Genomic DNA, 22,143 nt, shown 5'->3' with positions numbered 1-22,143 from the left:
GAACACTCCAAAGGGAGAACTCAAAGATATGCTCCGGAAATGGAATCCATATATCAAACATGAGACAGTCACATGCAACAATGAGTCATTGACTACATGGGCACTAGCACCGGCTCCCTCTCTCCAACAAGGCCTACACTGGAATCTACAAATGATGACTGAATGACTATGGAGGGAGCCAAATGTATAGGCCAAAAGTATGCAGGTCAACCAGCTGCTAGTCGGCCAGCAATAAATGCCAAAATCACGATAATCATGACACATTAAAAATGCCTAAAATAGACAATAATACCCAGCCCAATACTACACATGCCTAGATTCAATCATGAGCTGACTAGACTACTAAAAATGGATGTATTTGCATCTCGGCAATGGAGTTTTATGCAAGACTAGCAGAGATACGAAAGGTGTCAAACTTTTGGCTATGAGAAAAGCTTGCTCTCCACAATCACATGGTGAGTTAATGGTTCTTAGCCGTCCTTGTTATGTTTACGCATGCAAATTGACTTTTTGAAATTTGCTAAGGGACAGCAACCTCAAATCAAAATGTTGGCTCTCTTGAGCGCAAATCCTTACACATATATCTTTGAAATGCAACAAACGAGTGTCTTAAATTTATTTAAGAGGCAGCTCTTTTTACATACTGGATGGTTGGCGTCAGTTCTTCAAGTTCTACACCTGTTATCAGAAGGATTGCTCCTCATTCTTGTCATAGAAAATGAGAGCCATTCCCACAAGTACACTTGTTTCCCAGGAGCTTATTTATCCGGTAACCTTGATTACACTAACTAAACAAATCTTACCTTATCAATCGAATTTTCAAGCGTGCATGCACGATCCTTTTGCATACATATTTTGGCCATATTGACTGTCCAACAGACTCCTCTTTAATAACATTATCTCTCCAAACCCAAGATGCAATGATGAAAAAGCACCCTATAATTACGCTTTCTTTACAATTGTTTGATCTTGAAAGCAAAGCCTAGTTTGCCTCACTTACTTTGATGATAAGCTCTCCCTCTCTCGTTCTCTCGAGGCAGATCTAACTTGAAAGTTTCTTAGAAATTTCACCTTGTTCAATTTTATCTCATGGAAGGTGCACACACAAGCTCTCTCTCTCTCTCTCTCTCTCTCTCTCTCTCTCTCTCTCTCTGTGTCCGATTGCTTACCAAACACATCAGAGACGAGGATGACGGCCGCCCTGGGCGATGGCGGAGATGTTATGTAGGAGAGGAAAGGACCGATCGTCTCCTCTTTGCCCACACATGCATCGTGCTGTGAAGTAGGTGCAGGGACGCAGCACTGTTCACCAGCCATGGCAAGCAAGTAATGATAGAGCTACACCAGAGGACAGAAGCGCTCCGCAGCAGGACCGGTACTACAATAGAGCGTCAGTGTTCCTGCAGGACTGGTCCTAAAATACAGTGTCAGTGTTCCTGCGGGAGACGGCTAGCGTTGTGTGTCTATCATCGTGTGATGACGAGCACCGTGACATCCGTTGAAAAGTGTGCGTACGACAGGCTTGGAAGCGTGGAGCTTTGGAAATAGGTCTGTTGATCTATCGCACGTTGCCTCACAGTCCACGACATTCACTTCGGTCAGCATCACAATCCACGTCATTCACTTTGTAAGCATCAACCAATCAAAGTATTTTCTTAGAGATTGGGCATCCACAGTCGTAGGGGATACGACCTTTTGTTTATCTCCTAAACACGTGAACTCCTTGCCCACTTTTGGACGTAGTGTCTCCCCTGCCCTGTTTGTAATGTGATAGACAAAGGTGCACTTTTTTCATTTGTAGCCGATCAAAACGTTATAAATATACTTTTTTAACTTTTTATAAAAATGTGTCCTTCTCATGTGTAAAAGTGTTGTGCCCATGTCCGTGCCGAATTTCTAAAATTGCATGCCCACACTCTAGGCAAGGGTTGAGCACCCAACCTAAATATGGGCTTCTTTTCGTACCGGACACATACTTTTATCCATTGAATGAAAGCATGTATATGTGTGTCACATGGTTGTTGGTGTGATGGAACATCGATAACTACTTTAGCCAAAGGTTGTTGATTCAAACTTAAGCAAATGTGAATTTTGCGCTTCAATATGCACTCGTGGGCTTCCTTGATAATTATTGGGCCAAGTGTTTCTAATCTTTGTCCCTTATGTTTTTGCATGTGTGTGTGGCTGTTGTCTTAAGTGTGGGGATAGTTCGGGTAGATTAGTTTTACGTATGTAATTGCAAATGTGATCATGCATCCTTGATGATTTTTAGTTTGCATGGGGATGCATCCTTGTCCATCCTTCATTCTACCATATTTCATGCAAGCCCTTTTCACATGTTGAAATTCCTTGACACCTCAAGACCTTTCCCAAGGTATATTTTTGGCCAATCCCACCTTATCTTGCATCTTGTATGAGACCTCTACATATTCTTTCTTTCATTTTTTGTATTTACTTTCCATTCTATGTGAACACCCACTTGTCCCATTGGATCAACATGTTGACTCCCTCATCTTAATGTTCCTATCCCATCTAATAATTTTCCTTTTCATCTTGCTATGAATGATAATCCATATCTTTGTATTTACATTTATGTGTATTTTCTTTGTTTCCATATCAATACCTATTGTTTGTGCAAGAAGTGGATTTTCCTATCATGACCTCGTTTTTTCCTTTGAATGGCATAGTTTTCCTTTTTAGTGCTCTTTGTTTCAAGCCATGAATTTTTTGCTATAAATTTTTGAAGCATTTGATATGTTCTTCTGGCATTTTGATCTCTTACCTCGTTTTGAGCTATGGATTTTCTGGTACTAATTTTTTATGGATTGTGTGTGTTTTTTATGAGGTTTTGTTCTTTATCCATGCGAACATACCTTTTGGCACCAAAAATGGGTTTTTATCTGATGAGCATTTCATCCCTTTGCACTGCCCATTTTTCTTTTGATTGTATTATGATTTGAGTTTCAAATATTCAATAAATTAATTTTTGTAGATGGTCGTGCATGATTTTCATATTTTTGGTGACTCCTTCTTGTAGTTTTCTCAACTCAATCACCTTTTCAATCCTATCACGTGACAAATTTTCCTAAAATGGAGTCATCTAAATACTTCGATGATAGGAAGCATTATAAGAAAATTCCTTTAAGAATAGATATTGAACCCACCTTTTAGGTTCCTTGCTACAATATGTGTGCAAAATATCCTCAATCACTTGATTAACTCGTTGTGTCTGCCCATTAGTTTGTAGATGATAAGCAGTACTGTGGGTTCCAATGACTTCAAATAAACTCTTCCAGAAATTTGATGTGAAAGGAGAATCACGATCACCAATGATCCTTTTAGGTAACCCATGTAACCTAAAAATGTCTTTTACAAAAATTCTAGCAATATTAGAAGCTTTGTAATTGGTTTTTGTTGGAATAATATGAGTGACCTTTGTTAGCATGTCTACTATCACCATTATTGAGTTATATCCTCCTTGTACACACAGTAACCCAACTACATAGTCCATGCTAATAAACTCACATTGCATCTGGGAAATGTCAAGTGGTTGGAGTTTTCCTGGTAACTTGACACGTTCAAATTTTACCCTTCGGCAATTTATACATTCAGTGACATACTTAAGTACATCACCCTTGAGTTTTTGCCAGTAATAGCTTTTCCTAATAGCATTAAGAGTTTTTGCATATCCGAGGTTTTCTGAAAAAGGAGAATCATGTGCTTCCCAAAGTATCCTTCTCTTGAGAGTTTTTGACTCAAAGGAATGCATAGTCTCATTCTGAAATAAACAAGTCCTTTGTCTTCATCTGTAGAGAATTCTTGATAGTTAGTCTTGAGTTTGGAATCTTGTTCCTTATTCTGAACTTCCCAAAACAATTGTTGATAGTCTAGGTCCTTATTTGCTTCATCCTTGGTCAACTCGATGATAGGATTAGTTGTCATTGATACCATTATAGCTATAACTTCTGCCCTAGATGGTTATTCAGTGATAAGAGCATTAAGGAAGGCTTTACAACTAAGGGCATTTGCTACTACATTTTATTTACCAGGTTTGAACTTAATTTCAAAGTTATACTCCTGCAGAATTTTGATCCACCGTCGTTGTCTCATTTTAAGATCAGGTTGAGTAAAAATCCACTTAAGGCTTTTATGATTTGTGACTGAGGAAAACTTATTTCCGAGTAAGTAATGTCTCCATAATTTGAGAGCATGAATCATAGCTAATAACTCAAAGTCATGAGTAGCATATCTCTTTTCATGGGCTTTCAATTTTCTTGAAGAGTAAGCTACGGGGTGACCTTCTTGCATTAGTACACATCCCAATGCAAGAGAGCTAGCATCTGCGATGGCAACTTCAAATTCCTTGCTTAAGTTAGGTAGCCTTAAAATAGGAGCAGTTGTCAAACTATGCTTTAGTTGCTTAAAGCTAGACTGTTCAATTGGCGTCCAATTAATGGCAACTTGCTTTTTGAGTAGGTCTGTAAGAGGTGCTGCAATTTGGGCATGGTTTCTGATTATGAATATCCTATACCATCTTGTCAGGCCTAGAAAACTTCTCACTTCCTTGATAGTGGTTGGGGGTGGCCAATCTTAAACATCCTTGACCTTGGCAGGATCTACTGATATACCTTCAGCAGACACTATGAATCCCAAGTATTCAATCTTCCTTTTGAATAAGGCACACTTCTTCTTCTTGGCATACAACTTGTGTGCTCTCATTGTATATAGGACAATGCGAAGATGCGGTTCATAATCTTCTTCCTCCTTAGAATAAGTTAGGACGTCATCAAAGAATACAAGAACAAAGTCATCAATATGAGGTCTGAAAATGTCATGCATTAACTTGTTGAAGGTAGCTAGGGCATTTGTCAACCCAAATAATATCACAATGATTTTGAAATGATCGTATCTTGTGTTGAAGGTGGTCTTTGGAATATCTTCATTCTTGACTCTGATCTGATAATATCCTGACCAAAGATCGATCTTAGAAAAGATCCTTGCTCCTTGTAGATGATCTGGAAGCTCGTCTATCCTCAAGATCGGGTACTTATTCTTTATTGCTACTTGGTTTAGCCCTTGGTAGTTGATACAAAGACGGAGAGTTTCATCTTTCTTCTTTTGGAACAATACTGGGGCTCCCCATGGTGAACTACTTGGCTGAATATACCCTTGTTCTAGTAGTTGTTTGAGTTGCTCTTTTAGTTTGATGGCTTCAGTAATAGAATTTTGTAAGGTCTTTTTGTAACTGGAGCGGCTCTTGGAACAAGTTTGATCTCATGACCAACTCCTCTTTCTAGAGGTAACTTAGTTAGCTCTTCAGGAAATATGTCAGCGTACTCTTTTAACCAGGATGGTTCTTCTATTTGACCATCTTGATTTACCTTGTTAAGCTTGATCAAGTAAACAAGTAATCCTTTCTTCAAGCCTTTCACAATTCAAGAAGCTTTTGCTAATTGAACTTTAGGTTTCTCTATTTCACCTTGTCCAGTTGCTATTTCACCGTTCAAATCCTAAAATGTGACTTGACCTTTTCCACAATGGATATGAGCATCATTGGGAATCAGCCCATCCATTCCTAGTAAACATTCATAAGCTCCTAAGTTCATTACTCTAAACCTCATACTTGAAAGATTTTCTCCTAGGTTAAACTCTACCTTGGCAGTTTACTGTGTAGAAGGTACTACTTTCTTTCCATTTGTTAATTCCATAAGTAGTTTTGATGCATTTACTATATCTATTTCTAACTTCTTAGTACACTTGGGTGAAATAAATGAGTGTGTACTTCCATAGTTAATCAAAACTTTAAGTGATTTACCTCGATGACTAGCTGGTGTCTATATTACCGAATAATGACGATTTGGACCTTTCCTGTGGAATGCAACATGAACAATTGCTCTTTCAATATCTTCTTTCATAGTAGGGCTTCCTCCCTATTAGTCTCTTTTAGGGTAATATTTAATGTTATTCCTTTTTCCATAGCTACTTGACCACGGCCTTGGGCAGCTCTACCTTGACCTCGAAACTGGCCTTGGTGATGGTTTCCACCAAGCTTTGGAAAATCTTTCCTGAAATGTCTTGGCTCATTACAGTGAAAGCACCTAAGACCATTCTTATTTCCCTTGGTAGGAACAAAATTTCCAATTGCATTGGATTTTGCCTTTTTCTTCTGACCTTGGTAAAATTGGCCTTGGGTTCTTTTTACTTGACCTTTGAATCCTCCCTTTTTCTGGTTATTGTAGCTTTAGAACTTATTATTGTTAGGATTTAATTGTACTTCCTGCCCAATAGGAGCAGCTCAAATCAAAGCATCTTGGAGGTCTACTGGACGCATTGATTCCAAATGAGTGTTTAGAGGAGAATTCAGCCCATTGCAGAACTTGGACATGTTAAAATATTTACAATCACACCTACTTGAGTCCCTTTGTAAGGAGCATTGAGGGCTCATGACCAAAATTCCATATGCACGGTAGGAGAAAGTACCACCACTCAATTCCTATAAAGCATTGTACTTGCACTCTTTTTCTAATGCAATGATAGTACTCTTTTCTTTCTAGTAAAGTGTCATGTCACTGTCAATACACAAGATTGTGTTTATGAGTCCAAGTCTCAATCTTGGAACCTAATTCACTTGTGTGACAATTTGTCTTTGTCAAGGTCAATGTCTTCATGAGTTTCTTTTTCCTCTTTCAACCTCCAAAGCTTCCGCATCTGCCATGCTTTAGATCCCACGTATTTTGACATGGTACCAGAGCGTAGCTGAGTATGGCTTAACTCATTTTAGTAGCTCTTCACAAATTGATCCATCTCTACCCATCTTAGTCTCAGCCTATAAACTCACTTTCCATCTCCACCTTCAAGCTTGCCTTCATGGTTGCCATAGCCAGCATCACCATGTCAGATTGAAGCTCTTGTATGTCACTCCACAAGCCAAATCTTACCGAGCTTCCTTCTGGAGAAGTGTTCTCCCACTACTGATGCTATCATCTGTAATGGAGGGGAAATACTTAGGTCAAGTTGACCTAAGTATAAAAGGTGTAGGGGACACTGCATAGGACGATTTTGATGTATACACATTTGTCCTTTCACCTTCTTCACCTTCTTCCCTGTCCTTCCATGGCTGCCAGCCATTTCTCTCTCCTCTTCTTGCCTTTCTCTTTCTACTCCTAGTCTTTCTCTCTCATCGTCACCCTCTTTCTCTCTCCTTCTCTCTCCTCTCTACAATCTCTCCCTTCTCCTTCTCTCTCCTAGGTTCCTTTCATTACAGTTGGTATCAGAGCTTAGTTTTTAGATCCTTCCTTTCTCTCTCCTTCTTTACATTTAGTTTCTTGTCAGTTTCAGGAAACCCTACTGTGCACAGGTACAACATTGAAGAACCATAGCAATCAAGAAGTACTAGACATGGCAACCTTTCTTGGAGTTTTAAACGGAGCTTGGACCAAAAATGGAGGCAGACAGACAAAGATGGCAGCTCATTTTCAAATCCCAAGCAAAATTTAGAGGTAAATTCTTGAAAGAGGAGCCACAGAGTTGGTGAAGGCTTTGGTTTCAATTACTTTTTGTAAAGGCGGTCTTCTTCTTCTCCCTTTAAGCTTCTTGAAAGCTATGGAGTCTTGTAGCCCAAGATCTTACTTCTACTCTTCTTCCATGCTGGGAAGGATCCTTCTTCTTTGAGCACTGTCCCATGATTCAAAACAAAATCTATGAGCAGGAAAGGGGAGAAGATCTTGTTGATTTTGAGGCATGGAGCTCGACCTTGAGAGAGGATGCATTTCTTGTCTTCGAGTTGGCTGCTTTGTTGCAAGATTTGAAGAACTTTGTCATGCTGCTGCTTTCGCGCAGCAATGCAGCTTAGTCGTCCCGCAGGAGGATCAATTCGGACTGTCGTCCTTAACAAAGTTGTAAAGATTACGAAGGCTGCTCTCATGGAAGCCTCCACCAAAGCCTTTTGTTAGCCTTAGCCTGGAAATTTCGCGAATCAGAGGTCTAAGGTACTAGCGATGGCAGCGAATGTCGAAGCAAGGAGAAAGCTCCGCGCGGAAGGGAGGTTCCGGCTCCCCCTCTGACTCGTTCAGTGACTGCATCGGCCAACGGTGTACGGCAGTAGAGCGAATCTTCTCAAAGCAAGGAGCAATTAGAGGTGCAGTAAACTTTGCGGAAGCATAACATTTGCTGCTGCAAGATCAATGTCTGCATCTGCCCTTTTAATCTCTCATGTGGACTTGGGTCTGGAAGGCCTAAAGGGCCATTTGCATAAACAGGGATTGATGAGACGTAGCTCCACCTGCATGGACAATATTTGCTATAGCCAATAGTAGTGCAGCCTTGGTAGTAAACGTTGTACCATTTAGCAGCTTAATGATGCGAGGGCAAAGGCGCTGCAAAGAGCCAGTAGGCAAATCCCTGAAATTGTCTGTCACTCCTGCCAAGCACAAGGCTGCCCCAGCTTGAACTCCTCTATTTTGCATTAAATAAGGGTTTGAGGCTCAGCCTGCATTGAAGAGGACAAGCTCAGTGTTGATGGCCACAATCACTTCTCCTGTTCTTGTGGATGATGGACTGAAGGTATATGCAGTCATAGATCAGAGACAAACTACTGGTTCAAATCAGGTTTGAAGGCTCCACTCTCCTCCTGTACCTCAGCCCAACAACTCCCTTCAAGGTCCTCTACCCCTCGAGCTATGGCATCTGTCGTGTCTGCAATACCTCTCCCTATCACATAACCTCTTCTCAGGATGTGTTGCTTCTGGTGTTAGAGACAAATTTGGGCGTGCAGCATTTGAAGGTTTATGTGGACCATTTCCAACAGAGGTGCTTAAGAACAGGACTATTCATGGAACAAGATCCAAATCCCATGTGGCTGTGATTCTTGGGCCCTTAGCTGGGGGTATGTGGCTGTTTGGAGGACAAGAGGATGTCTTCAGCACTATTGTGCCACTTCAGGACAGGGGCTGAGGCAACAAAATCAGTTTGTTGGCTTGAAGGAGCCTACCTAGGCTTTCTATCAAGCCTCAAGCTCAAGAACGTTTGACAGGCCTGAGCTGCCTTTAAAATGTTTGTACTTGATGAAGCTCCAGCCCCCTCCCCCCCCCCCTCAAAATCTAAGGAAAAGCATGTCATGGCAAACTATGAGCCATGAATTCCGCTTCGTATGAAGCTTCTTGCATCACAAAGGAGGCATTCAATGCTTAGAGCCAGCTCTGTACAAAGCACAAGCTTCTTTTCCGCCGTTGTATCTTTTGATGCTTGGGATTCTACAGATGCTTTACTGATCTCCCTACACCATAGCTTCTCAAAGGCTAGGGGATTCACTTGCATCCTCTCAAGGGCGAGTTCATAGGCATCCTCTTCTAGCCTGTACTCCAGAAACATGACTGCATCCTGCATGCTTTGAACAAATGTTGCTAGGTGCACGCATACGGGGGACAAAGCGAGGCTTACCCTGCCAAATGAATAAATTTCTAGTGTGCGCGCTGAGCTAAAAGGCCACTCTTCCTCCATAGTGACAACAAGGAAGTCTTGAATAGGGGTAGCACGAGGTCCTTGACAGACTTGTTGTTCTTGTCACGGCCACAGACGATGACAGGAGTCGAAACTTGGACATGGACCGAGCTGCCTTGCAAAGGCTGGAGGAGACACAGCAGAGTTGGCTTCTAGGGCCAAGCGAGAAGAAGAAGAAGAAATATGTGGATCTTGGCTATATGGTATGCAGTAGGAAGCTATTTTGCTACGTTGTAGGCAGTTTCGTGGCCGCCATTTTCATTCCAGGCTTGGTAACTCTAATTGTGAAGACGGTGCTGCACCACCATCCAGCGCCACCTCCTAAGGACAATTACTCGCAAGCTTTGCACAAGGTTCTTCTTTTCTTCAATACACAAAAATCTGGCAAACTACCCAAGCATAACAACATCACCTCGAGAGGGAATTCAGGTCTAAAAGATGGATCGGCTGCAAATGTGCATTTAGTGGGTGGTTACTATGATGCTGGTGACAATATCAAGTTTGGGTTTCCTAGTGCCTTCACTATCACAATTTTGAGCTGGAGTGTCATAGAGTATAGTCCAAAGTATGAAGCCATTGGGGAACTTGATCATGTCAAGGAGCTCATTAAATAGGGCACGGATTACATGCTCAAGACGTTCAATGCTTCGGCACCAAGTACCAGTTAGTTGTATGGACAAGGGGGTGTAGGTGGACCCAAAGATGGGACAGCCCTAATGACCATTACTGTTGGGAGAAACCAAAAGACATGGATTATGATCATCCAGTGTATTCATGTGGTGCTTGCTCTGACTTGGCTGTGCTGAGATGGCCCTCTCTTGGAAGGATGTGTGGATAAAAGCCAACTAAGGGCTCTTCTCTATTTGAGGATCCATGCCAGACCCAATCAGGTACAAGATAGTCTTCTCAATCATCCTCATGTCCACCCTGCCACTAAGGAAAAGACACTTGTTCAGCAGATCTCCATGCCGATTCTCTTCAGCTGTTAGCGCATGATCAGGATTCAGATTTCTGGAAATACTCTACATTTACAGGCGCAAACTCTTCACGAATGATGGTTCTCTAGTTCTCGAGATCCTCTTTCCTGAGGTTCTCAAGCTCCTTTGCATAGCGCGCATTGGGGGCAAAGAGGAAATCTGAACCAGTGACAATTAATCTTGTCCTATGCGTGGTTGTTGTCAAGAATGCATCAAACTTTGAAAGCTCATAAGCTTTGTGCCTGTTGTGCCCAATCATCAGACCCTTGAACCCAAGTCCATCATCCGTGCCAGAATTGAACATGCAAGACTTTCCCAGGGTATTATAGCATTCAGTTGATCTGCTTGTAGCAGGGACTGGTAATGCCTTGCCATGAAGTTCCTCTAATGGAGGGCACTCCACAGGCTACTCCACAATAGGAAAGCCTTAGCGAGTTCTAGTACACCAATGTGATTTGTCTAGTGTAAGATGATGCAATCAATTGTGCACCACTTCAAGAAACATCAAGCGCATCAGCTCTAGTTTGCAGATAGCAAGGACCCAAGTGATAGTACTGAGGAAGCATTCGTTGCAGAGTTGCAAGCTTTAGGTGACCACTTGAAGGTTCATGGGTATTTCATTAATGGGGAGAAGGTTACAGGTACTAATTTGAGTTTGGCACCCAAGTTGTTTCATCATAAGGTTGCATTTTTCTTGGTGAAGGATAAGTACATGCAGACAACAGTCATTTTGTGATGGTTGTGAGGTCTATGCAATAATGGAGTCATTATTGATGAAGTGTGGTAATACAAAAGATCTACTGCAACAAGGCCTTCAAACAGACAGATTTTGACTCTTACCTCAGCTAAGGGCATGGCTGGACAGTTTCCTAGATTTGAAAAGCATTAGGGAGATCACCAAGGGAGATAACAATGCTTCCAATGATGCTTTTAAAAAAAAAGTGGATTCATTAGGAAGAAGCTTGTACTTTTGGTATCTAGCAATGGTTCAAAAGCTTTTCTTATTGATAGAAACAGATGCAAGCCTCATAGAATCCTAGTAATCAACACAGGATTTGTGCTCCCTGTGACAATGACCCAAAACGTCTCGATCGTGCAGATAGGCACCTCCCAAGAAACTCTCATTTTCTTTAGAGTTTGATCTTCTTCTTTTTAAAGTGGCAACCCTGACACAAAAAGAAACGTGATCTTCCCCATCTGAAAAGGGTAAAGAATATTTAGAAGAGAAATATTCAGAAGGATCTTTGTCAATATAAGGGCTGGTAGGTTCAACATCAGTGTCATCTGCAGTGACAAACTTTTGGGCATCTTTGAAAGAAACTGGTTTGCTATCACGTGACTAACCGATGCCCTTCTAAGAAAATCGGTGAATATGTTTGTGAGCCTTGAATAGTGAGCAACAGTTGCTTAAGTGGTCTGAAATCTGCAGCAATAGTGAGCAGCAGTTCTGAGGCTTGAAGCACTAGTGGGCAACAGTTGTTTACATGGTCTGAAGTTTAAAGGAATAACATTAGTAGGCAGCATGTATGCATATACTCAACCACATTGTTCCTATGGACAACAACACGGTTCCTATCAGCAGCATGCATATGGAGATTCCTATGCCACGCAACCATATGGGCAGCTGCCTCATGGAGACCCTGATGCAATGCAGGAGCGGCAAGCAAGTGATTATGACCGACATCATGCCGATACCTATGCTCATGGACTTGCCAATCATCATACTTATGGTCAGCCTAGGATGCAAGGACACCATTGTAGTCATGTAGGACAGTCATCATGCAATCTTGGATAGCATGTTTATGGGCAACAATATGACCAAAGTTTTGGTAGTAGGCAACAGCAAATAGATGTATTTGGGCAGCAGCATGAAAATTTTTGTGACATGCATTCTCATAGAGATTATGGACAGCATGACTAATGCTGTGGGATCAATGATCCAAGGCAGCATGCTTATGACGGTTATGTGTGTGATGCGGAGTAGGGCTATTATCACCACATGCAGTATGGACAGCATGAGTATCATTATGAGCAGCAGCCACATTGCTACGACCATCCATATGGATAGCATGAGCATTATGGTCATGAGCATGGACAGCCATCTGTTGTATATGAGCAGCATGCTTATGTACGTGAGCAGCAAACATCAGTGGAAGCAAATGCATATGCTCAACCAAATTGTCCCTCTGATGTGCAACAGGGCTATTATCACCATATGCAGTATGGACAGCATGAATATCATTATGAGCAGCAGCCACATTGGTATGACCATCCATATGGATAGCATGAGCATTATGGTCATGAGCAGGGACAACCATCTATTGTACATGAGCAGCAAGATGACTATGAGCACCATGTCAGAACTATTACGAAGCTGACCAATGGTGATGAGGTGTGTAAATTGCTATCTAAGGCTAAATGCATTAGACGCCTTACTAGTGATACGATACGGGAATTGCATGCTGCGGGCTTATGCTATCGATGTGCTAAGCCAATATCTTGTAATCATCAAGCCACATGCAGGGCAAATACTGCCAAAATACTCTTGGTATTAGAATATTATGATACAAAGGATGGAGAAGATCTTGTTGAAGACCATTTTGGTATGGGTCCACAACAAGAACCTCAGTTCAAGAAAGCAGATCATGGGCAGCATGTGGATTTGGATGATCATGACCCCATGCAGGAGCCCCGTCAGTCCACAGACCTGCAGTTTAAAAGCTTGGACATCACTAAGAATGCAAGGTCCATGAATATACAACACTTAGGGGTTGGTGAAGTCCATGCAATGGTGACTTCAGCCTCATATGCTTCAGTCATACAGAGCATGGTGATGCTTGAGAGGCCTATGGAAGAGCTAGAGAATACCACCATGCTGATCATGCTTTCAGCTGTACTTGACTTTGATCTTATGAAAGTTGATCCAATGCATGGCAGCGATACCACTTTCCCTTTTGATCCGTGTGGCTATAGGCTGACCTTGACCCTCTGCATAGACTAGTACTACTCTTGAATATTAGGCAATCTTTTACTGGGTCTATGCCAAGAATCCCCCCTCACTACCTTTTACCACTTGTAATGCTGTATAGAGTAGTACTCTGCAGCCCACTACTTGGCTATATCAATAAGTCCGATCTTTGTTTTTGAGGACAAAAACTTCATTTTGAGTGGGGATGGATTGTAATGGAGGGGAAATACTTAGGTCAAGTTGACCTAAGTATAAAAGGTGTAGGGGACACTGCATAGGACGATTTTGATGAATACACATTTGTCCTTTCACCTTCTTCACCTTCTTCCCTGTCCTTCCATGGCTGCCGGCCATTTCTCTCTCCTCTTCTTGCCTTTCTCTCTCTACTCCTAGTATTTCTCTCTCCTCATCACCCTCTTTCTCTCTCCTTATCTCTCCTCTCTACAATCTCTCCCTTCTCATTCTCTCTCTCCTAGGTTCCCTTCATTACATCATCTCAAAACTTGACATTGCCCCATCTACTACTCAGCATTGTCAGTTTTCTTAGGTTCTGTTCTGTGGCCTCCATAGACAGGTAGTACCTAGGCCATCCTGGAGCTTATGGATCTCACACTAAAGGCCACCATTGATCATGATGTTTTCTAGGGAAATCTTCCTCAACATCAGATGCTCCATCTTATGACAACAAACATCAAGATTAATGCACCCTAAGCCCAGCATTGACAAAAATATGAAAAACTGACAAAAAATGAGCATGCTGCTGTCATCCGCCCCGTGCACTTAGATCATGCATCACTCTTAGAGAAGGAAAATAAGTTAAAAACTAAGGAAGAACCAAGCACCTCTAGAGATGAGCATGCATTATATGTTGGCAATAGGTACAAAGGCAAGAAGGATCAGCTCTTCTGTGACTTCTATAAAAGGACCGGGCACACCGAGAAGTTCTACCATGCTAGAAAGAGGTCCCAAAAGGCCTATCTAGTTGCAGTCAAAGAAGAAGAAGAAAATAGAGCAAAGGAAGAAAAAGAAGAAGAAGACTACTAGGAGAAGGACAAACCTCATCAGTCCTTCTATTCAGATAGACTTTTTTAGCTTTGTAGTTTCTAGCCCTAGTGCTTCAAACATAAACTTATAAACTCCTCAAATAAGCCTTGTACTATAGCCTCTGTACACTTTATGAGGCCCTTGCTACAGCTTTTGGATGTCCATCATGTTTGTGGTACCCACACTTAGCCTTTTTTGCAACAGCCTGTGGAGTTTTGCCATGGTTATGGTGTTAAAATATGGATCTAGAGCATGGATATGGCGGCTTGTAAGCATAGACTAAACTCATGATGACATTGATTGAAGACCACAATTGTTACACAAGTGAATTAGGTTCCAAGATGGAAGCTTGGAGTCATAAACACAATCTTATGTAGGACTGACAAGTACAAGGCTGACACTAACTGATAAAGAAAAGCATAATCATGAATTCATTCCATATGAATAGTGGTAGTCAAGAACAATGCTTTATTGTTGTTGGATGGGTACACTTTTCCCTTTTTGTGCATATGGGATTCTTGTAGCCTACATGTCTTCATCCCAAACTGTCTCATACAAAGAGGCTACATTAGGTGTGATTGCTAATATCTCAACACCCCTCCTCAATCACAACTAGAAAGTACAAAGTGTGTAGAGGCTTCAGTGAAAGTAATACCTACAAAGTGTGGGTAGAACAAAGACGTGGCAAAACACCAGAGGTTGTCGTAGAAAAAACTAAGTGTGGGTACCACAAACATGATGGTTATCTAGAGGTTGTAAGAGGGGCCTTACAGAGGCTGTAGTACAAGGCTACATGAGGAGTTTACAAGCTTATGATAAAGACATTTGGGCTAGACATTACACGACTAAAAAAGTCAATAAAAAATAGGATCAAGGACCGTGAGGCCCTTATGGTTTTTAGCATTTCTTTTGACATAGATCTTCTATTCATTGTAGATGTTGATGTAGTCCAGCTTGCTCTTTTTGATTATGTACTTGTTCTTCACTTTGCTTGCTACTTCAGAGTCTTCATGATTTTTCTTCTTCTTGTATTTATTCTCTTTTATCTTTCCTTCATGGACTTTGCTTGCATTAGTCATTTGGTTCTTTTCTTTATGGTCCCCCTCAAGCAAAGGTACAATCTTTGAGGTTTGCACGATGACTAAGATAGCTGGAGTGTCTTCAAAATCTTTAGATGGAATCATTGATTGCACTTGAGTGTGAGCGGCTCCATTTCCTCCTGTAGGTAGAGTAAAAACATCTTCTATATAATTGAAATGAGCAACAAGTGTAATGTTACTTTTCATTGGAAATAACCATATAAATGTCTTCTTATTTGACATTTCCATGATAGGGTATCAGCTCCAAATGGCTAGCAAGGAGTTGATCTTGAATGACTTAAAAAATTCTTCAACTGATTGAAGATGATGAGCAACCAAGTTGACTTGCAATGTGTTTAAAAAACACAGGCAGTGATAGCATGAAATCTCACTATTCTTGATGCTTGTCCTTCAGATGAGTGCCTCAAATCTTCAAGGTCTTCCAAATCTTCTTGATTAAATGCTCAAATCTTTGTTGGCACTAAGTAGGACTAAGATCAGAGTGGTAGGTATATAATTTGAGTGGCAAGAGAGAGAAACTGAAGAATTTCAAGAGCTTGATGTTGAAATGGCTATGGATTCTTCTAGGATTTAGCAGTCGACTGGTTTTTTGTTTACATCAACCTGTAGAGGGAATCATTTAATGAATCATTTGATGGGAAAAGAGCTCATGAGCCATCCTTGAATTACCCTATGGTCACAGGAAAGATCGCGGTTTGTGCGTGTAGAGACAGCAGTACGACCTGATGATGGCATAGAATAGGTAGCTAGCTCAAATTCACACAATGCTGGGCTCAATGATGAGTAATGTTGGATTGTGATGTATCAAGGCACTTTGCCACAAGTAGAGGAATGTTTCTTAAGAAGGAATCGTGGGCTGAGATGGCCTCTATGAAGAGATCCAAGGGCTCAAAGGAGGCAAGATGCAGACTAGCTACGAATGGCACAAGCTTTACTGAAGATGAAGTTGAGAAAATGAATCATACACTGATCTTGAGCTGTCCAGGGATGAAGACGAGCTGAAATAGTAGAGAGGAGACCTGAGAAATGCTAAGACATGCTTAGTTGAGCTCTGATACCATGTTAAAATATGGATCTAGAGCATGGCTATGGTGACTTATAAGCATAGACTAAACTCATGATGACATTGACTGAAGACCACAATTGTTACACAAGTGAATTAGGTTCCAAGATGGAAGCTTGGACTCATAAACACAATCTTGTGTACGACTGACAAGTACAAGACTGACACTAATTGATAAAGAAAAGAATTATCATGTATTCATTCCATATGAAAAGTGGTAGTCAAGTACAATGCTTTATAGTTGTTGGATGGGTATACTTTTCCCTTTCTGTGCATATGGAATTCCTGCAGCTTGCATGTCTTCATCCCAAACTGCCTCATACAAAGAGGCTACATTAGGTGTGATTGCTAATATCTCAATATATGGTGTGTCCACACTTTGCAGGTGTTGCTTTCATTAAATCCTCTACACACTTTGTACTTCTGATTGTGATTGAGGAGGGGTGTTGAGATATTTACCAATCACACCTACTTCAGTCCCTTTGTAAGGAGCAGTGAGGGCTCAGGACCAGAATCCCATATGCACAGTAGGAGAAAGTGCCACCACTCAATTCCTATAAAGCATTGTACTTGCACTCTTTTTCTAATGCAATGATAGTACTCTTTTCTTTCCAGTAAAGTGCCATGTCACTGTCAATACACAAGATTGTGTTTATGAGTCCAAGTGTCTCAATCTTGGAACCTAATTCACTTGTGTGACAATTTGTCTTTGTCAGGGTCAATGTCTTTATGAGTTTGTTTTTCCTCTTTCAACCTCCATAGCTTCTGCATCTGCCATGCTCTAGATCCCGCATATTTTGACAGGACACTTGTTGAGCAGTATCCATGGAGGGTGCATATTTAAGAAGTAAAACAAACTTGGAATAATATGCTTCTAGGATTAGTCCCATTTGTTTCAAATTAAAGAACTCATTCATCTTCTGGATGCGATAAGCTGGAGGTAAATATCTTCCTCTTACAGCTTCTTTTAGCAAATCCCAAGTAATGCTATTTTCAGGGACACCTTGATCTTGGCACCACTGCTTCCACCATAGTTGAGCTTCGCCAATTAACTTTAGCTTAGCTATCATGGTTTGGTTGGTTGGGACAGTTCTAGTCGTAGTAAAGTAATCATCTATGGATTCAATCCAAATTTTTGCATCATCTTCCACATTCTCGCCTTTCCTGTTAAATTTCAAAGGTTTGATTTGCTTCAAAATATCATTTTCTCTTGGGCTTCATTTTGGGAATTATTGTGGGTGTGAAATTCTAGGAAGTTTTCAACAAATTCCAAGTTAAACTTTACGAAATTTATATAGTGTTAATGTTAGAGTGTGATACTCAAATTATTTCTTAAGCTTACGTCGTATTCTATACCAATGTGTACTCTGATACCAACTACGAGGCATCCGCCAATCTCAATCCACGGCACGGCTTTTAGTAGTCCATCAGTAGGTTTTTCAAACATGATGTCGCCCGCGGCGCTCCCTTGGAACATCATGTCAAGAATTGCGTGGTGGAGGGACTTGCTTGAGTTGCTGCGCCAAACACACACTGTATACACGAGAGGAAGCTCACTCACGAACATAAGAAGAGAGATGGAGGCCAAAACGTTTTCTTGCTGATTTTTTTCTTCTTCTTCCATATACTATACAATGTACACAAACTATAGATAAGATACAACATAAAGGAAAGTGGCATACTAAGTCAAACAGTGCCTAACAGACTATACTAATCGACTGGCGCTATATATTTGCCAGCTGTAGGTAGGTGTAACAAACTAAATATAATAAGTGATAAGTCAGTGTCCATGTGAGTATCATAATGACCACCAATATGCTAAGTGTAGATGTGCGGATCTATCTAGCTAGGTGGTCCATCATCAATGTCCGCACATGTTGAGCTTGAGGGGGAGTGTTGAGCTTGCCATCTCAACACTCCCCCTCAAGCTCAACTCTATCTCTACAACTCGAAGTAAGCTTCAAAACTTTCAAAGCTTCTCTACACCCAGTGCCTTTGTGAAAATGTCAGCTATCTGATCCTGTGTGCTGACATATACCAAGTCAATCTCTCTTGTAAGTACCATCTCTCTCACAAAGTAGTAGTGTACCTCAATGTGTTTTATCCCAGCATGGAACACTGGATTCCTAGCTAACTGTATGTTGCTCATGTTATCACAATGAATGACAATTAGACCATCTCCTTGCACATCCAAATCACCTAATAACTTTTGTAGCCATACCACCTCACATGCTGCCATAGTAGCACCTCTATATTCAACCTCTGTAGTCGATAAAGCAACTGTAGGTTGCTTTTTGCTACTCCATGTAACTATTACACTACTAAGGGAAAACATGAATCCACGAGTAGACATTCTTTTTGACATGCTACTAGTCCAATCTCCATTTGTGTATCCAAAAAGATGTACATTCTTACTTGCCTCATAAAATATTCCATAATGTAAAGTGGACTTTACATATCTCAATATACATCTAACCGCATCCAAATGAGGCTTTGTAGGCATCTGCATAAACTGACTGACAAGGCCAACAACATAGCTCAAGTCTGGCCTTGTCATAGTCATGTAAATCAAACTCCCTACCATCCTCATGAACATAGAAGGGTCTTCTATCTTATCCCCAACGTCGACACTCAACTTCACATTTTGCTCCAATGGTACTAAAAGAGGCTTACATGCTGTCATACCATACTTAGATAACATATCCAAGCCATACTACCTTTGTGATAGCCATATACCATCATCACATTTGATCACCTCAATACCAAGACAGTATCTCAGCTCACCCAAATCCTTCATCTCAAACTTCTTCTTCAAGAAGTCCTTAACTTCAGCAATCCCATTGTCACTGTTACCTGTAATAATCAAGTCATCCACGTAGATGACTATGATGACCAAACTTGCATCTCCCTTTCTCACATAAGGTGAGTGATCAGCATCATCAGAAATACAAAATCCAATATTGACAAGATACTCTCCAATCTTGTCAGACCATGCTCTAGGTGCTTGCTTCAGTCCATAGAGTGCCTTCTTTAACCTCTACATATATGTGGGATACTCTAAATCCGCATAACCTGTTGGCTGCTCCATATACACTTCTTCTTGAAATTCACCATGCAAGAAGTCATTCTTAACATCCATTTGCTGCAAACTCCAACCTTTTGGTTGCTGCGCCAAGGCAATCACACACCTAATAGTTGCCATCCTAGCAACTGGATTGAATGTGTCTTCATAATCTATGCCATACGTTTGAGCATAGCCTTTTGCAACAACCGGCCTAGCCTTATATCTGCTAACTGAACCATCTGCATTATGCTTGACTTTGTAAACCCACTTACAACCAATAGCTTTCTTACCTTAGGCAAGGGTACCAAATCCCAAGTCTTATTGGCTTCCAATGCAGCCATCTCCTCATCCATTGCTGCATCCCAATGGGCATGACCAACAACATCCTCAAAACGAGTGGGCTCAACATCCTCAACTAGTTTCACCATATAAGCATAATAGTGAGTTGCATAACCTTCAAAGCCAAATCTTTTAATAGGGCATCTGACCCTGCTAGACTTGTGTACCACTGGATCACTCAATGGAGCCTTTACATTACTATGAGCTCTTTGTACACCTAGTGTCCTGACTGAAGGAATACCAAGCTTATCATCCAAACTCTTTGAACCACTAGAATCTCCATCAAATCCCAAATGACTAGTAGATGCATCATTACTATCTAGCACTTTCTTCTTTCCTTTGTCTTTGCCTGTAACACTTATAGATATACCTGAAGATGTGGGACTACTCCTTAGTCTCCTAGACCAAGGGCTCATTGTAGGTGTAGTACCATATGATGTTTCTGGTCCATTAAGACTTCGTGATTCTTGTTTTTCTTTCTGCACATAACTATCATGATCATTATCATCATCTAATACATCACTGGCAGGTGCATACCAACTATTCATCTCATAAAAAATAACATCCTTGCTCACTTTGAACTCACCTGTGACAGGGTTATAACAACGATACCCCTTTTGCTCTAAAGAGTATCCAATAAAAATACATTTTTCAGCCTTTGGATTAAGCTTCTTTTGTAGCTCATTTGGCACATGAACATATGCAACACATCCAAATACCTTCAAGTGTGATATGTTAGGCTTCTTGCCAGTAAAGCATTCTTTAGGAGTCATCCCGTGAACTGCAGCTGTGGGGTTTCTATTTATAATATAGACATCAGTATGGACAGCTTCAGACCAAAAATGTTTTGGCATATTCTTGTCAGCCATTAATGCCCGTGCAACTTGTGCAATATGCTTATTTTTTCTTTCTGCAACCCCATTTTGCTATGAGGTATACCTACAAGTAAATTGCCTTTCTATCCCATTAGTCCTCAAGAAGCCATTAAACTCATTAGAGAGGTACTCTCCCCCTCCATATGATCTCAAGAACTTCACTTTCAAGCGTGTTTCTATTTCAACAGTTGCCTTGAAAGATTTGAAGTGCTCAAATACATCACTCTTTTCCTTCATGAAATATACCCATATCTTTCTTGAACAGTCATCAATAAATGTGACAAAGTGTTTGTTGCCACCAAGAGACATATTCCGTGTAGGCCCCCAAATATCTGTATGCACTACATCAAGTATGTTTCTGCTTACTTCTTTGTCATGCGAGAAGGGTTGTCTTGCCTGCTTACCAAATTGGCATGCCTCATAGACTTTATGTAACTCTGCAACTCTAAAAGAAGGCAACCCTGTAACCAATCCTGTGGACTGCATTAATTTTTGTCTTTGCACATTTGCATGTCCAATACATTTATGCCATATTTCAATATCTGCAACTACTCCTTTTCCTTTAACATACATAGTAGCATCCATTGCAAGAATTCCAACATCTAAAGTGAACATGCGGTCAACTCTACTTCCTTTTGCAACCAACCGATACTTATCGTTAAAGTCTTCTACAAAACAAGATTTTGCATTGAATTGGACCTGCAACTCCTGCTCTACCATTTGGCCAACATACACTAGATTCTTTGTGATTGATGGCACATGTAATACATCTATCAACTCTTTGTCTGGCCATTATGCAAGGAAAAAGGAATCTTTCCAATGTGTGAAATTGGGTGGCATGAATCACACCCATCTGCACATAACCTAGATTTTGTAAATCCTACATCTCTCCAAACCATTCAACATGATTGATCATAAGATTAGATGCACCTGAATCGACATACCATACATCATCATGTGCCCTCTTTCCTATAACTGCATTCAACATATGTTGCATAACAAACAAGCGCTCATTTTTGTCTTCATTCTGTCGTGAAGACGCTGCATAGTTTCCTTGCTGCAATTTACCACTACGAATATCATTCTTCTTAGTATAAAAATGGGATGCAATATGACTTGTCTTGCCACAATAATAGCAAACAATAGCAAAATTTCCAAAATCTCTATTCTGTCATCCACCTCTTCCTCTAGAGCTCCCCCTATCTCTAAAGTTTC

The 22,143-nt window shown here is 40.9% G+C and overlaps 1 protein-coding gene and 1 pseudogene across 1 annotated transcript in view; one reads left to right on the top strand and one right to left on the bottom strand.

The window, feature by feature from the left end:
- LOC148021866 (endo-1,3;1,4-beta-D-glucanase-like) overlaps positions 1-1,557 on the bottom strand; it is a 45,011-nt gene extending 43,454 nt beyond the window's left edge. Inside the window, exon 1 of the mRNA XM_087697386.1 lies at positions 1,170-1,557. Coding sequence (XP_087553512.1) covers positions 1,170-1,317 — 148 coding nt within the window. The 5' untranslated portion in view covers positions 1,318-1,557. The remainder of the gene's footprint in view (positions 1-1,169) is intronic.
- An 8,042-nt stretch (positions 1,558-9,599) lies between these two features.
- On the top strand, positions 9,600-10,275 carry LOC148021865 (endoglucanase 25 pseudogene; annotated as a pseudogene).
- The last annotated feature ends 11,868 nt before the right edge of the window (positions 10,276-22,143 follow it).

Source organism: Lygodium microphyllum, chromosome 17 (assembly GCF_053477565.2).
Source record: "Lygodium microphyllum isolate KBCC chromosome 17, Lygodium_microphyllum_v1.1.10, whole genome shotgun sequence".
NCBI lineage: Eukaryota > Viridiplantae > Streptophyta > Polypodiopsida > Schizaeales > Lygodiaceae > Lygodium > Lygodium microphyllum.
Note: the sequence above shows the minus strand (reverse complement) of the source record. Positions and strands in the feature narration are given on the sequence as shown.